This window comes from Argentina anserina, chromosome 6 (assembly GCF_933775445.1).
Source record: "Argentina anserina chromosome 6, drPotAnse1.1, whole genome shotgun sequence".
Classification (NCBI taxonomy): Eukaryota; Viridiplantae; Streptophyta; class Magnoliopsida; order Rosales; family Rosaceae; genus Argentina; species Argentina anserina.
In genome coordinates, this window is record NC_065877.1 from 10387769 (window position 1) to 10404176 (window position 16408).

Here is a 16408-nt window from a genome sequence, read left to right on the forward strand (position 1 = left end):
AATTTCCTATGAAGACCAGCTGCATCCTTGTCCATGTTGAATGTCTTCACCGCCCACCATGCTTTGTGCTCTAACTCCACTAGAAGGTGACATGCCTTCCCATACACCAATCTGAATGGTGACATCCCAATAGGCGTCTTGTACGCAGTCCTGTAGGCCCATAATGCATCATCTAATCGATCACTCCAATCCTTCCTTGTTGGACCTACAGTCTTCTCCAGAATTCCCTTGATCTCTCTGTTGGACACTTCTGCCATGCCACTTGTTTGAGGATGATATGGTGTCGAAACCTTGTGGGTGACTCCATACTTCTTAAGCAATGCCTCAATAGTCCGGTTGCAGAAATGAGAACCTCCATCACTTATCAACACACTTGGTACTCCAAACCTGCAAAATATGTTAGTTCTCAAGAAACCTGCAACCACTTTCGAATCATTAGTTCGGGTCGCCTTTGCTTCCACCCACTTCGACACATAATCAACAGCTAACAAGATATACAAGAAACCTCTAGATGAAGGAAATGGACCCATGAAATCAATGCCCCACACATCAAAAATTTCGACAATTATAATGGGGGATAAGGGCATTTGATCTCTCTTACCAATATTACCAGTCCGTTGACACCTATCACAAGAAACACAAAACAAATATGCATCATTGAAAATAGAAGGCCAATAGAAACCACATTCCAACACCTTTAAAGCTGTTCTACGAGGCCCAAAATGACCTCCACATGCCTCACTATGACAGAAGTTAAGAATCGACCTATGCTCATTCTCTGGGACACATCTCCTAATGACTTGATCACTACATTGTTTCCATAAATACGGTTCATCCCAAATATAGTATCTAGCCATTTTCTTCAATTTAGCCTTATTAGCATGCGAAAGTGTACTAGGAAATCCTTAGTAACTAAATAATTGACAATATCGGCATACCAAGGCACACTTACCTCAATACCAAAGAGTTGCTCATCTGGGAAAGTCTCACGTAGTGGCTCTCTTTCCTCATCTCGCACGATCCTACTCAAATGATCAGCCACCACATTCTCACTTCCCTTTTTGTCTCGAATCTCAAGGTCAAACTCTTGAATCAACAGTATCCACCGGATCAATCTGGGCTTAGCATCCTTCTTTGTCATCAAATACCTTAAGGCTTCATGGTCAGAATACACAACAACTTTAGAATGCAAAAGATATGATCGAAATTTGTCTAAAGCAAATATCACAGCCAAAAGTTCTTTTTCCGTAGTCGAATATTCATCTAGGCCTCATTAAGAGTCCTAGACGCATAGTAGATCACTACGGGCTTCTTTTCTCTTTTTTGGCCCAACACCGCCCCAACTGCATAATCTGAAGCATCGCACATCAACTTAAAGGGCAGGTTCCAATCCGGAGGACAAATGATGGGTGCACTAGTCAACAACTCCTTCAACTTCACAAACGCTTTTTCACATGCATCATCTCATATGAACGGCACATCCTTCTGCAATAGGGTACACATAGGTCTCGCCACCATGGAAAAATCCTTGATGAATCTCCTATAAAATCCTGCATGACCAAGGAAAGAACGAACCTCTCACACAGTTGTGGGAGAGGGTAAGTGATGCACAATATCAACCTTAGCCTTGTCTACCTAAATACCCTTAGCAGATACAATATGTCCTAAAACTATCCCTTGATTAACCATGAAATGGCATTTTTCCTAATTAAGCACAAGGTTAGTTTCTACACACCTTTTCAATATTAACTCTAAATTCTCTAAACATGCATCAAAGTCTTTACCATAAACACTAAAGTCATCCATAAAAACTTCAATGATATTTTCGATAAAATCAGAGAAAATAGCAAGCATACATGGCTGAAACGTACCTGGTGCGTTGCACAACCCAAAGGGCATGCGTCGATAGGCAAAAGTGCCAAATGGACATGTAAATTTCGTCTTCTCTTGATCTTCCGGATGAATACATATCTGGTTGTAGCCAATATACCCATCTAGAAAACAAAAGAACTCGTGCCCGGCTAATCTTTCTAACATCTGGTCCATGAACGGCAAAGGCATGTGATCCTTGCGTGTTGTAGCATTCAGCTTCCTATAATCAATGCACATCCTATGACCGGTCACCAATCTCTGGGGTACTAACTCATTCGCCTCATTTTTCACAACAGTCACCCCACTCCTCTTAGGCACAACTTGCACTGGCGAAATCCACCGACTGTTCGAGATGGGATAGATCACTCCACAGTCAAGCAGCTTGATCACCTCATCTTTCACAATTTTCATCATTGGTGGGTGAAATCTCCTTTGAGCATCACGTGTAGGCTTGGCGCCATCCTCTAATAGTATCCTATGAACACAAGTTGTAGGGCTGATTCCCTTGATATCCGCCAAAGTCCATCCAATAGCGGTCTTGTTCCTCTTAAGCACATCAATCAATCTAGCTTCCTGCTGCTCACTCAGCGTTGATGACACAATAACTGGTAGAGTATCATCCTTTCTAAGGTACACATACTTCAAATGATCTGGAAGCTGCTTCAAATCTAACTTTGGGGCCTGAACCACAGATGGTAACAATTTGTTAGTGGAAATGGGAATTGACAAGAAAGAGGGATACCTTTTGAACGGTTGAGCTTCAAGCTCACAAAGAATTTCGAAAATCTTGGGCTCAAGATCAGCCCACTCCTCTCTTGGGACACGGTCCCCATGCTTGTCAAATCCGGCCCCTTGCTCCATAGCTAATTGCTATACTTCCAACGTTTTTGACATAACCTGTGCAATAGATTCAACAACATCAATAGCAAAGCACGAGTTAAGGTCAGAAACTGGGTATTTCATAGCCTCAAAAACATTGAAACTGATAACTTCTCCATCGAATTCCATTGATAAACTCCCATTGGCCACATCGATGCATGTCCTAGCAGTTCTCATGAACGGTCTCCCCAAAAGCAGTGGAGTTGTCTCCAAGGGTGATACCTCCATGTCTAGCACATAAAAATCTGCAGGGAAAATAAGGTGACTGACCTGCACAAGGACATCCTCAACATACCCCTTAGGGTACTTGTTAGATCGATCAGCTAATTGAATAACCACGTTATCATTCTTTAAAGGTCCTAATCCTAGTGATTGATAAACATTATAAGGCATAACATTTATTGAAGCACCTAGATCAAGCATAACATTTTCAAATAACGTGTTACCAATTTTGCATGGGACGGAGAAACTTCCGGGGTCCTTCATCTTAGGGGGTAGCTTCCTTTGGATGACAGCTGAAACTGTCTCATTCATCTTCACTACCTTCTCCTTCCTAGTCTTCCTTCTTGAAGTACAAAGCTCCTTAAGAAATTTCGCATACTTGGGAATTTGCTTGATGCACTCCAACAAAGGAAGGTTAACTTCCACCTTCCTAAAGACTTCCAACACCTCCTCATCAGATTTATCCTTCTTGCTCTTTGCAAACCTAGAAGGGAAAGGTACACACGAAATGGGATTAGTCTTAACTAAATCACTTGAGTTAGGAATTGTACCTTTGGGTGAATCATGGGGCGGCACCATCTCCTTCTTGGAGGTAACTGGATCTTTCTCCAAGTCCATCTTCATAGAATTTTCGTCACTTTCATGGTCATGGGCCGTATGGGCCTTCTTTGCAACATTTGGGCTCTCCTTTAGCTCAAGCCCACTCCTTGTTATGATAGCTTGGGCTTGCTCATTTCTTGGGTTGGGTATGACACCACTAGGCAGCTTCCCTTGCTCAGAAAATCGGCCCATGAAGTCCACTACCTAGCCCATATGCGTTTTCAGCTCCGCAATGTCCTTGCTATTTGCTTGTTGACCCACAACCAAAGTTTGAGTAACGGTATTCAACTGACTTTGCCCAGCAACTAAGGATTTCAACAACTCATCATAATTAGGAGTAGCAGCCACATTTGGAGGTGGTACATTGAGTAGTGGAGCTTGTGGTCTAAACAAACCACCCGGACGAGGCCCAAATTGCATTTGATTCTGATGTGGCCTTAGTACATTTTCATTGTTGGACCACCGAAAGTTAGGATGATCACGTAGGCCAGGATTGTAGGTATTTGAATATGGGTTGTACCTCTGACCTCCTTGATAACCAAGGGCATTGACTTCTTCATACCCTCCACTTGAAGCAACTTGAGGACACTGATCAGTAGGGTGCCCCTCCGTACATATTCCACACACTTGAGCTCCACTAGACTTCATGAAATGGCTCATCATCTTGGACAACTTGTCTACCTTGTCCTCTAGAGCAGAGTTTGAACTGGAGTGAGTCTCATGCACCTGCCGTGTAGCACTTGCAGATGTCCCAAACTGTTGGTTATTCATTGCTCTCTTCTCCAAAAGATCTTTTTCCATGACATTGCTCTTGTCCAAGAACGAACCACCAGCAGCTGAATCAAGGAACTCCTTTTCCATTTGTAGAAGGCCTTCATAAAAGTATTGAAGGAGTAGACCTTCCCTAATACCATGAGCTGGACATGATGCTATAAGAGACCTGAATCTCTCATAGTAGTTGTAAAACGACTCATCTGGGCCTTGCTTGATACCAGTGATCTGCTTCCTTATGTGAGTAACTCTTGAAGATGGGAAATACTTGGACAAGAATTCGTTCACCATAGTGGTCCAAGAAGTGATCCTACCAGCTGGCACCTCAAATAACCATTTCTGAGCACGGTCCTCCAATGAGTAAGGAAATGCTCGCATCTTCACAATCTGAATATCTGCTCCTCTTGGGCACATGGTCTCACAGTTGAATTGGAACAAGGTGAGATGTTGATTAGGATCCTCACCAGAAAGACCATGAAACTTGGGCAAATGGTGTAGAAACCCACTCTTCAAAACGAAATCACTAGTCTTGCCCTCTTCTGGGACAGGATATGCAATGTTAGAGGGCGCTGTCCCACCAACTGCTCCTTCAACTTGACCATTTTGTTCTCTAATTGATGCCATTACTTCTTCTTGATTTTCAGGTTTTGGATCGGGTAGATCGAAATTCAACTGGGCTAATGGAAATGGGCTTGTCAACAATTCCAACTCCGGATCCTCAAAGAACAAAGGATTGAGCCCACTACAACTTGTTGCACTTGGAAATGGCGAAATGGACCCAAACTCTTTCTCTTCGTGAAATGAATCTGATTCAATGGATACGTTATCAAACTGAGATGGAGGCTGAATTCTTTTCAGGCGTGCACTAATCTCTTCGGACCAACCAGTAATCTTGGACATTCATTAGCCTGAAAAGAACACATATATATTAGTATCTCTACAACATATGAAATACAAGTATAAGTAAATATAAACTTCTTCTTCCTTTGAATTACAAATTTTTGTTTCCCTCATTTACAAAAACATAACTCTTCTTTAAATCTATGTTGAATTTCGTTTTCTTTGTTTCTTTTCTTCTATATTTCGAAAATTAAATGTGTAGGAGTATAACTAAGTCTAATTGATTTTATTTACACACAATCCTAACTTTTAAGGTACGTGGAGCAGAGGAGCTAACTGTGCAATGGACTGAAACAACCCAAGGTAAGGGTCTTGCTTTATCCGATATACATCATTTTCTTTTGAAACTATATACATCTATTTATACAAAGTTATCTTCTAAGTTATAAAGTGAGGTGGACGTGCGGCCTAAGTACGTCGTCTAGACACAAACTCATTCCTTTGTTTCAGAAGGCTTGATAGCTAGAATCAGAGATAGTCACAAGGCAGGACTCATTTGTTGGACACCACGGGGGCCACAACCTCGAAAGGATGCTTTCCCAATCGACTCCATCACCGAGATGTATGTCAGTCTATGGGCCTCTGAGATCCAATTTTGTAAACCTTGAACCAGGGTAATGAAAATAGCATAGCCCCTTACTCAGCTCGGAACAACTTTGCGTGTTAGACTGGCCCCAAAGTGTTAATAAAAGCCGCCCTCAACCCCAAGTGACCTTTGCAAGGTACAAATGGAGGGTTAAGGCTAGTATTAACAAAATGGACTTTACCTATTCCGTTCACCTTATAACTTACAATAAACCTAGCATAAATAAACATTTAGCTTCCCTAAAAAAAAATTACTATGTGTAACAAGTTTCCTATAGGCATACTACTACAACAATATAACAAAAAACAACTTTCCACACACACAAATTTTTTTTCGTTCTATTTTTTTTTTTCGAATCCTTCGAATTACTGTTCACAAGAACCAAATTTCCGATCACTATTCACAGAAACATATAAACCAATATACACTTATATAATTCACAATATAACATAAGATTAACACTTCAAAGCATTGAGAATTAATCAATTCCCCGGCAACGGCGCCAAAATGATAGAGCGTTCGTTAGAACGTCTATAAAATACCATGAAAAACATCATCGTTAGTATAGAATAAGCAGGGATCGTTCAGTCCGGAGAATCAAAAGGGCCTCAACACTTATCATGTTATTGGGGGATTTGAGTTGGATTCTAAAACTACTACTTAAAATAAATCCTAAATTACTTATATACAATTGATCAACCACTCATCACATAACCAAAACACGAATTCTACTCAAGAAACATGTATGACATGCATAGAACAACATATAGGCAGCAAGTATTTTCGATTATATCTAAGTCCATTTCAATTCCAATTCTAATTAGAGTCCGAAGCGGTTCATCTAATCGTTAAGACTTCTTAATCATTTAGAATCAACGAAGCGTTCAATCCTAAACATATGCTAAAGAGGGTTCAACATAACGAAGCGTACTAGTTAAACAACAAAGTAGCACATAAGCACATTAAGTCGAATTGGAAACATGTTACACAAGCATGGCGTCACTCATCTTGATTAAACATGCAAATCCCTAGAACTATCACAACCCTAAACAAGTATCAATTATTGAAACACGAAGCGCATATTCAATCAAAGAATACTTTGGTGAATGAAATCGCAACCTTAGGAGAACCATGGCCTTGGCTTCCTCAAGCATTGATTTAGATGCACAAGTTCAAGGAATAAATCAAAATAAAACCTAAAACCAATTCGAAAACCTACTGCCCCTATTCATCTAGCACGTCATACATACATATTTCAATGAATTCATACAATCAAAACATAAAACCAAAGAAGTCTGAATTTATGCTCTTCATATATAAAACCGAAAATCACATCCAAGAATTCATACAATGAAATCGAAAATTGCAGAAAACCAAAAGAAAAATTACAAGCTATGGGTGAATCACACATTAGAAACCTTCTAGGATGAAGCAAGGATGATTCGGATTTGGATGAGGAGGAAGATGAGCACGGTTTTGTGGTGATGGATGAAGATTTTGTGGCTTGAATTTTCTGGATGTGTTTGGGCAGCAATTCGGCTGTGTTTGTGGGAGAATGGAGATGAAAAATATGAAGGGAGGCCGAGCTATATATAGAGGAACCAAGGGAGGAGGCTGCTAGGGTTTAGGATGGGCTGATCCATGTATGCACGGCTGGGATTTCTTCTTTTTAATGGGATCGAATGGCTGCCCTTGCATCTTGGATTAATTCAGCTCTTATCCCCTTGTTTATCTCATGTATTATTCGGCCCAAACTCCTTATCCTTTGCTGATTTGAATAGGCACGGCTGAACTCCTCTTCCTCTTGTGTAACTCGGATTTGAACTCCTTTATCTCTTCGAATTATCTCTTTGAATTCTGAAAATAAGAAAAGAAAAACATAAGTAAAAGATAATTCATTCGAAATTCATGTCTTAATCTAGACAATTGTTGTCTTAAAGAGACACATGTAAGAGATGAGCTCAACTAGATTAGGAAAGTTTCTAATTTGCAAAAAGGAAACTTACTAGAATAAGTAAGTTACTAGAACAAGGAAGTTCATTTAGGAAAGTTTCGTAATAAGAGTTTGAGTTCAAGTAGGACTTTCCAAAATGGTACGTTTCCTAGTCTAACAAGGATTCCTAGTGCAAACATGACTCTCAAGATATCGCCAATGCGACCAAAACGTAGAAAGATGAAGACTCCTAATTCAACTAGGTTTCCTAGTCCTATAAGGATTCCTACTCAAACTAGAACTCTAGACCAATTCTTCGTTTTTAACTCGTTTAAGCACAAAAACACATCCATAACCATCCAAGACTCCTATTGTGACTCAATGACTCGATATTACAACAATAAGGGTTAAGCAAAGTACAAATGGAGGTAAAAACATATTAAGAACGTAGCACAAAGTGCTCATATCAATGTTGCATGCTACACGAGAGGGACGGCTATCATAGTCCATACTACTCCATAGCTTTCTCACCAGCTACGTACGTACAATGGTTTTTGGAGTTAGCTCACAAGAAAAACATATGTAGGGGTCGTTTATGGTACGGAGATGTATACCATAAAAACATTTACAACTGATTGAACAAAATTATCACACTGACAACAATTTCATTGTACTAAATTATGACATTGACAACAAAATTATCACATTTATTTTACACATTTACATTGTTTAAAAACTTGTAAAATGTTATAAGTGAAGTAATTACCTATAGTAGAACTACAATTACCTAAATAATTATTTATTTTATCACAATGACGATAAATTTGTAGTCATATTTGTAAATGTGGGTGCCATATATCGGTGGGTACATAAGAAAATTCCAACATATATATATATATATATATATATATATATATATATATATATATATATTTTTTTTCTTTAAGATATGTCATCTTCTCTTCAATGTTCATATTTTCTGTTGTATCTTAATTTCTTTGGTACCAAGTGATGAGAAAGACAGCGACAAATTTATGTATTATTGTTGAAGTTTGATAAAAATGGAATTACACTGCCCATTGTAAATATTTGATTTATATACTTTTCTAATTATAGAGAATATTTGATTCATTTTTCTAACGGATGGAAATATATTGTGATCCCTTTGCATTCATAGATGAAAGCTATGGAGCATCTTCATGGTCTTGTTTCTTCCTCAAAATAGAGAACAAGCGACTCCTGTAATACTCTCAAGTTTTCATTTGTGATAAAACCCAATTCATGAATTGGCGAGGATGGTTAGCTAGCCGACACTTCAATGGCTTCAACCAAATTATATAGTAAGAAAGCAACGAGTTCAGGTCACCCACTAGTTTGATTGAAATTTTTTCCAAATCAAACAAATTATTACTAGGGTTTCGGTGCAATCATTTTGTCGAGGTTCATAAAAAAAAGGGCAAAAAAAAAGGGTTTAGGTGTCAAATTTAGAAAGGTAAAATTGAGCGGACTACATCGCCGTGAAATGTCGTCAGCTGCCGCCGTATTGCATATCAACTGTACAATTTCACCCTCGAATCTTTTCTTAGTAAAATCTATAAGTTTTTACCTAAACAGTTTCGTTGTAAATTAGAATGTGACTAAATTTACACAAAACAATTTACACTTGTGGACAGTAGGAACTGGATTGTTATTGAGAGAAACTAGAAGACATTATAAAAGAAGAGGAAGAAAGAGGGAGAAAGACACACTGGAAGGCCCCAAAAACTCAGAAGCGAGAAAGAGAGAGTTTTCTTCTCTCTCACAGCTTTTGATTCTCTTTTGCTTTCTGTTGTTTTCTGTTGGCCACATTTGTGCGTATACGCGTTGTTCTGCTTCTGTTTTCACTTGATTTCAGAAGCAGATAAACTGCAATTTTTTGAGCATTTTATTTTTGAAAGAAAACAACAAAGAGAAAACAGAGCTGCTTGTGAAGGCTTTTTGGTGTACAAATATATTCTTCAGGTTGCTTCTGTGGTTTTCTGTGGTTGGTACATTGAGATCTCACCTGGGTTTTTGGTTTTCATTGACATGTGTTGTTGAATTTTGAGACCCTCATTCAACATTTCCACCTCTGCCTGCATTGTTTTGCATACCAAAACAACCAAACCTTTATACATTTGGTCTCTCTCTCTCTCTCTCTCTCTCTCTATCTCTCTCTCTCTGTTTTTGCTCTGTTTCTATTGATAAGAGGGTTCAGAAATGGAGCGGCTTTCATCGGCAGCGGTTCTTCCAGACTCGTTTATAGGCGCAAGAGATGACATTTTCATGCAATTTGGGATTTTATGGGATATGATCAAAGAGCCATTGATCATTCCTCTGCTGAGAATCGCAGTGGCTATGTGCTTGGTCATGTCAGCTATGATCTTCGCCGAGAGGCTTTACATGGGAGTTGTCATTATTCTGGTACATGTTTTCGGTCGAAAACCGGAGAAGCGATACAAATGGGAGCCCATCAAAGATGATGTTGAGTTGGGAAGCTCGAACTATCCCATGGTTCTGGTCCAAATCCCAATGTTCAATGAAAGAGAGGTCATTTTCTCATCTCTTGGTGCATTTTCTAGTTGGTGATTAGTTACTCGTAGATTTCCTGTTACAATCTGTTGTTTATAATTGCAGGTTTATCAGCTTTCAATCGGAGCTGCTTGTGGGTTAACATGGCCTACTGATAGACTCATCATTCAAGTCCTTGATGATTCAACTGACCCGACTTGCAAGGTACCCACCTCTAAAAACCACCCAACATTTCTAACAATGTTGGCCGAAATTAGCTTAAATCTCACTAGTTCAAAACCTTCAAAGATGACATCTTTATCTGCTTAAACTAGCAAAATGCACACAATTGAATCAGAGGCACACATTTAAGTGAGCCTTGATCCAACATGACGATGGTTTGGAGGTTAAATTAGAAAAATTTGCATGGAATGTTTAGGCAATGGTGGAACGAGAGTGCCAAAGATGGGCAGGCAAAGGCATAAACATCAAGTACGAAATCAGAGACAACAGAACTGGGTACAAATCAGGGGCTCTCAAAGAAGGCCTCAAGCACAGCTACGCCAAAAACTGCGATTACGTCGCCATCTTCGACGCCGACTTTCAACCGGAGCCGGATTTTCTCACTCGCACCATTCCCTTCTTCGTCCACAACTCCAATGTCGCTCTAGTTCAGGCTCGCTGGAGATTCGGTGAGTACTTTTTCAAATATCGGAAAACTGAGCTTACATAATCTTGTCTATTGAGTCAATTTTTCTTAAATAATGTTGTCATTATACAATTTTGGTGTTAATCATCGAAAATTTTCTTTTATATACCAAAGTGCACTTGCATCAATATATATCTAAAGTGTTATGTCCATATTATGATCTTCTTTGTTAATAGTTTTTGAGTGATATATGCGATCGTTTAGGTTCGTTACCTACACCGGTGCAACTCAGTGCTCTGAATTATTCCCTGTTAAACACGGATAACCAAAAATCGCATAACTTGACCTGAGTTTGTGAACATAGTCAAGACCAAACACAAGTGTCTCTTTCTTTATAACTCAGTAGGGGGCAAGTGGTTGGGTAGAACTTACTCTGGGAAGCATCCTTATTTCTTCAAACAAACAATCAGCAATTTGTGCCTTTGTGGTCATGGAGTGGCAAAACTCACAAAACATTGAAAGGGGTATATCTGTCTTTGATGGGACTCTTTTTCTTTCTAAACTAGGCAGAACAGAAGCATGTGCAATAAAAATGGTAGACCTCAATTCCTACAGTCCCTAGTCCATTTAGTCACTGTCTAACCTACACTTACCAACAGTTGAAGTAATTATCTGTCACATCATTATTGTAATAATAAAAGGCATGCACATTGTGGCAGCAGCTACCTTACTGAGCTTGCTTTGCCTTTTTGGCTGTTTTGCAGTGAACAATAATGAGTGCTTGATGACAAGGTTTCAAGAAATGTCACTGGATTATCATTTTAAAATTGAACAAGAAGTGGGCTCTTCCACTCATGCATTCTTTGGGTTCAATGGTGATACTCAGCTGTTTTTCTCAACAATGATTTACAGAACTCTAGTGAGTTTGGAGCAATGTCAAGTTTATGCTAACACTGGTTGATATAATGATATAGGGACTGCTGGTGTGTGGAGAATTGCCGCTATCAATGAGGCAGGAGGTTGGAAGGACCGGACCACGGTGGAAGATATGGATCTGGCTGTTCGAGCGAGCCTGAAAGGCTGGAAATTTATATATCTTGGTACTCTGCATGTAAGTTTAATTGATCCATGTGTTTCTTCATTATCTGCATGAATATATTCATCCAATTGTTGTATTATATATGCTCATTGAGTCAACGGCAGAGATAGGCATGGTCTTGACGAAAGCCAAAATAAGGTGGTTTCTGTAACTAGAAGACTAAACCTTTCCACATTCATGTGTTGTAGTGTGTCTTTTGATAATTTGATGATCAAGTACATTGTATAGAACCTCTGCATGTAAGTCTTTCTTAATATGTTGAACCTCTGCATGTAGATTCTTACTTGGTTTTCTTTACAGGTGAAGAGTGAATTGCCAAGTACTTTCAAGGCTTTCCGCCACCAACAACACAGGTGGTCTTGTGGTCCAGCTAATCTATTCAGGAAAATGGTGATGGAAATTATAACAAACAAGGTTAGATGTTTTCTTCTTGTACCAATTTTAACCAATGGGAGAATGTAAATTGGAAATGAGACGAACACTTATCTTCTTCATGTGTTTACCGCAGAAAGTATCAGTATGGCAGAAAGTTCATGTGATTTACAGCTTCTTCTTCGTTAGGAAGATCATTGCACACATCTTTGCATTTTTCTTCTATTGCATCGTCTTGCCGGCAACTATTTTGGTGCCTGAAGTTACCGTACCAAAGTGGGGAGGAGTTTACATCCCAACCATCATCACACTTCTTAATTCAGTTGGCACTCCAAGGTCTAATTTCCTTACAAGCTTTTCCTTTTGCATTCACTCTGCATTTGAAGATACTTTGTAAATTGCAATAATTTTGAAAATTTTAGTTTTCCCAAGACTAATAGGAATGCCTTGACCCTTCTCTATCAATTCCTACAGATTCTGATGGTTTCTTTATTCGATCTGTTCTATAACATTGCAGGTCAATCCACTTGGTGGTATTCTGGATCCTATTCGAGAATGTCATGTCACTACACCGTACAAAGGCTACAATCATTGGTATACTAGAGTGTAGTCGAGTGAATGAATGGATCGTCACTGAAAAGCTTGGAGATTTTCTCAAAAATAAAGTAGGAGCTAAAGCACCAAAAAAGTTTCGGTTGAGTATTGGAGATAGGTATGCATCCTCCCATCGAGTACTCGCTAATGAGACTTAAATGAGTTTTTTTTTTATGTTGACTGCTTAATCTGAATTTGCATTTTCTTCTAAAATGTTGACAGGCTTCATTTCTTAGAGCTTGCTGTGGGATGTTATCTCTTCTTCTGTGCCTGTTATGATTTAATGTTTGGCAAAGACAACTACTTCATTTTCTTTTATGTCCAATCCCTTGCCTTCTTTATCATGGGATTTGGGTATTGTGGGACAATTGTGCCAACCTCTTAGGTAGGACGCCGAAAATGACTTCAGGTCATAGGCAATGTCAGCATTATTCGTTTCAGCAATTATAGCTTGTACAAATAGAAACCAACAAGCAAAGATTTTCTTTAGGTAGACCATAAGAATTCAAGATGATCAACTCAGGAAGAATTACTTCGTTCATCTCTTGTCAATTAAGAAGCAAGGAAATCACAATACAGATTGCTGTTATGGGAATGCAACACACAGGAAAAGGCGGAGGAAACTTGAGGGACCTCAATCATGGAAAACAGCTTTCGATTGTATTTTGTGAGATAGATCTCTCTTACTTCTTTTTTTCTTCTCTTTAATTTGTCTTTCCAATTTGTGGTTGAATTAGCTGGAAAAGCTAAACATGTGAATAAAATCTGTGAAAGTTGGTTTTCAAAATAGATTCATTATCAGTGAAGGAAGTAGAAAGACAAAAGCAGATATATTGCATTGCATTTGCATTCTTTGCAGACTAGCACCTACAATCATATCTTTTAGAGAGAATACAAAACAAAGCCAAGAGATCTTCCCTATAATAGATGTGATATTCAGTAGAACCAAGGAAAACAACATTTGTTGGAACAATCCTGCTTTGCATTGATGAACATCCATCTAAAGATATGAGACTAGTCCTTTTCTTTAATCAATTATACAGAGGTTGAGAGGCTTCTAGTGCATGCATTGTTGAATGACCCCTACAAGTTTTAGTCCATCAGCAGTTGTCAAATGCATCAATATCCAATATACCAACCATTGATATATATTAGTAGGTAGTGGGAAGCGTTCCAATTCTCAGCATTTTAACATGTCAAAGGAATTAGAGGGAATAATGAAGAAAAGCCGATGAAGTAGCATAAATAGTGTAAGAAGAAGAAGAGGTTTACAACTTGTACTGCAAGTAATAGAACATAGCAGTGTGGAAAACACAAAACGTTGGCTACGCAGTCTGTATTTCGCGATTTTCGCCTCAGAGCCCTCAAAATTTCATATCTGGCCATGTGTTCATCAGGGAGATTGTTGCAAAGATCTAGCTGGCCTCCCCTATTACAGGTTTGGATCGTAATGTTGTAGTAGCACTACTGTAAGATCTTCAGCATGTGAGCTGAGATTTTAGTAATTTCGTTACAGTCATCCGTTACAAAATACCTTTCTTCTAAGGTATAGTTCAGCTTTGCATAATGAACATCAAACTCAGCCAGCGAACAAGAATCCTGAATATTACTAAATAGTAAAAAAAATGCTCAATTACAAAAATTACAGAACTTGGCAGATGCCAGATGGGTATAGTCAAAGTATCTAGCTATTCTTGACCAAAATCCTTGTACAAAATACGTTCTTTGTTGGTACGAAATGCCATGATTGTATGATATTGTTGATATATATTGAACCTTAAAGCATTGTTGTTCTGGAACCGTAACCAATTCGAAATTGTCAATCTTGAGTAATTTTAACATTGGATTCCTGGTTGTGAATTTAAAAAGTTTCAAACAAAGCCATATATATGTTGTAGGAAAATGGAAAAAAATATAGAGATATAAACAACATATACAAGAGTAGTGAATGAAGAATCAATTTGAATTTTATTAATAGATATGTGCCCTTATATAAGGGAGTTTACAGTGGTCATATAGTCCTATACAACTTCTAATTCTATCTAATGATATCTTAATTTAGACCAAGTCTCATGGTGATTGATTATTTAGACCAAGCCTCATGATGATTAATTCAAAGTTGTTAAGTGATTTATGTTTGGATAAGCACATTAGGAAATGTTATCGTTAAACACTCCCCTTGTGCAGTCCAAACATGGTGTTTCTCTTGTTGTCTCATTAAAAACCTTGCCGAGTAACAAAAATCGTATGGGACAAAAATAATCTCAGTCAAAGGGAAAAAGAGTATAACACACTTTTTACATTTGAAAGTGACATATATATGCTAAACTCTCGTTGGCGTATATGACTCCCCATGATTCTTGCAATCATGAGAACTCTTATAACTTGATAAGTATATATACCTTTCAATGCTTCTCAAATGTAGCTTGAGGCAAAGATTTAACAAATAAACTTGCCTCGAATTTCCTGATGTCGAAATTAATTTATTTAAATCTTAAGAAAAGCATGTTACTAATAAAAGAATTAGGGGTGAAAAATGTTTGGTAAACCTCCAAGATATCGTAGCGTTTCCCATGGTTAAAACATAATTACTAATTTGGGAATGACTTTCGTGTGGACAAGAAAAATACTCTAGCGAAGTCTACCAAAACATTACAATGAGTTTTGATAATAAGAGACAACACTAGTTTGGTTCAATATCATTACGTCTCAATATGTAATTTGTAGAGATCTCTATATTCTTAGGAATATGTTCTAGCATGTGATAACCATAATCCATAAATATCACAATAAGATGAATTTGAATATCAATGATCAATAGAGGTGGCGGTAGCATGCCACTTTTTTTTATAGTTGTACCATATCCTCTTGAGTAGACTATAATCATTGCAGACATGCTTGCATCATGTATATGTGATCTCATCACTTTATCAATATCAGAAAATGTATAAGATGTCGAATTTACATTCTGAAGATTGATTAGTATTCTAAACACTTCACTGTCATAGTGTGCGGTTTAGAGATCAAAATGAGATATATTTTTACACGACCCACCCAAAATATTACTCTAATACATGGAGTATCAAATATCAGAAAATGTATAAGATGTCGAATTTTACATTATGAAGATTGATTAATATTCTAAGCACTTCACTGTCATATTGTGCGGTTTAGAGATCAAGATGAGATATATTTTGACACGACCCACCCCAAATATTACTCTAATACCTGTAGTAAGTCGCGCGGGGACTACCATTAGGAGCTATACCAAAATTTTGGCATTGTCTCTATTAAAAGTAGTCAACCCTACCTGCACAAAAACAATATTTCTATAATGTCTGGTTCAACCTCAACACCCGGAGCCACTGTGCTCGCTATAAAATCTCATCTCCACAATCAAAT

At 38.2% G+C, this 16408-nt stretch overlaps 2 protein-coding genes across 3 annotated transcripts in view; both read left to right on the forward strand.

The window, feature by feature from the left end:
* Positions 1–16408, forward strand: part of LOC126797745 (enolase) — a 98639-nt gene that overhangs the window by 53691 nt on the left and 28540 nt on the right. The window lies entirely within an intron of this gene.
* LOC126797726 (glucomannan 4-beta-mannosyltransferase 9-like) lies at positions 9528–13765 on the forward strand. Its single transcript, XM_050524430.1, has 9 exons — positions 9528–10331; positions 10419–10517; positions 10732–10984; positions 11706–11816; positions 11916–12052; positions 12341–12454; positions 12549–12748; positions 12930–13124; positions 13229–13765. Exons 1-9 carry the CDS (start codon positions 10002–10004, stop codon positions 13389–13391), a joined length of 1602 nt encoding a protein of 533 aa, XP_050380387.1. The 5' UTR covers positions 9528–10001; the 3' UTR covers positions 13392–13765.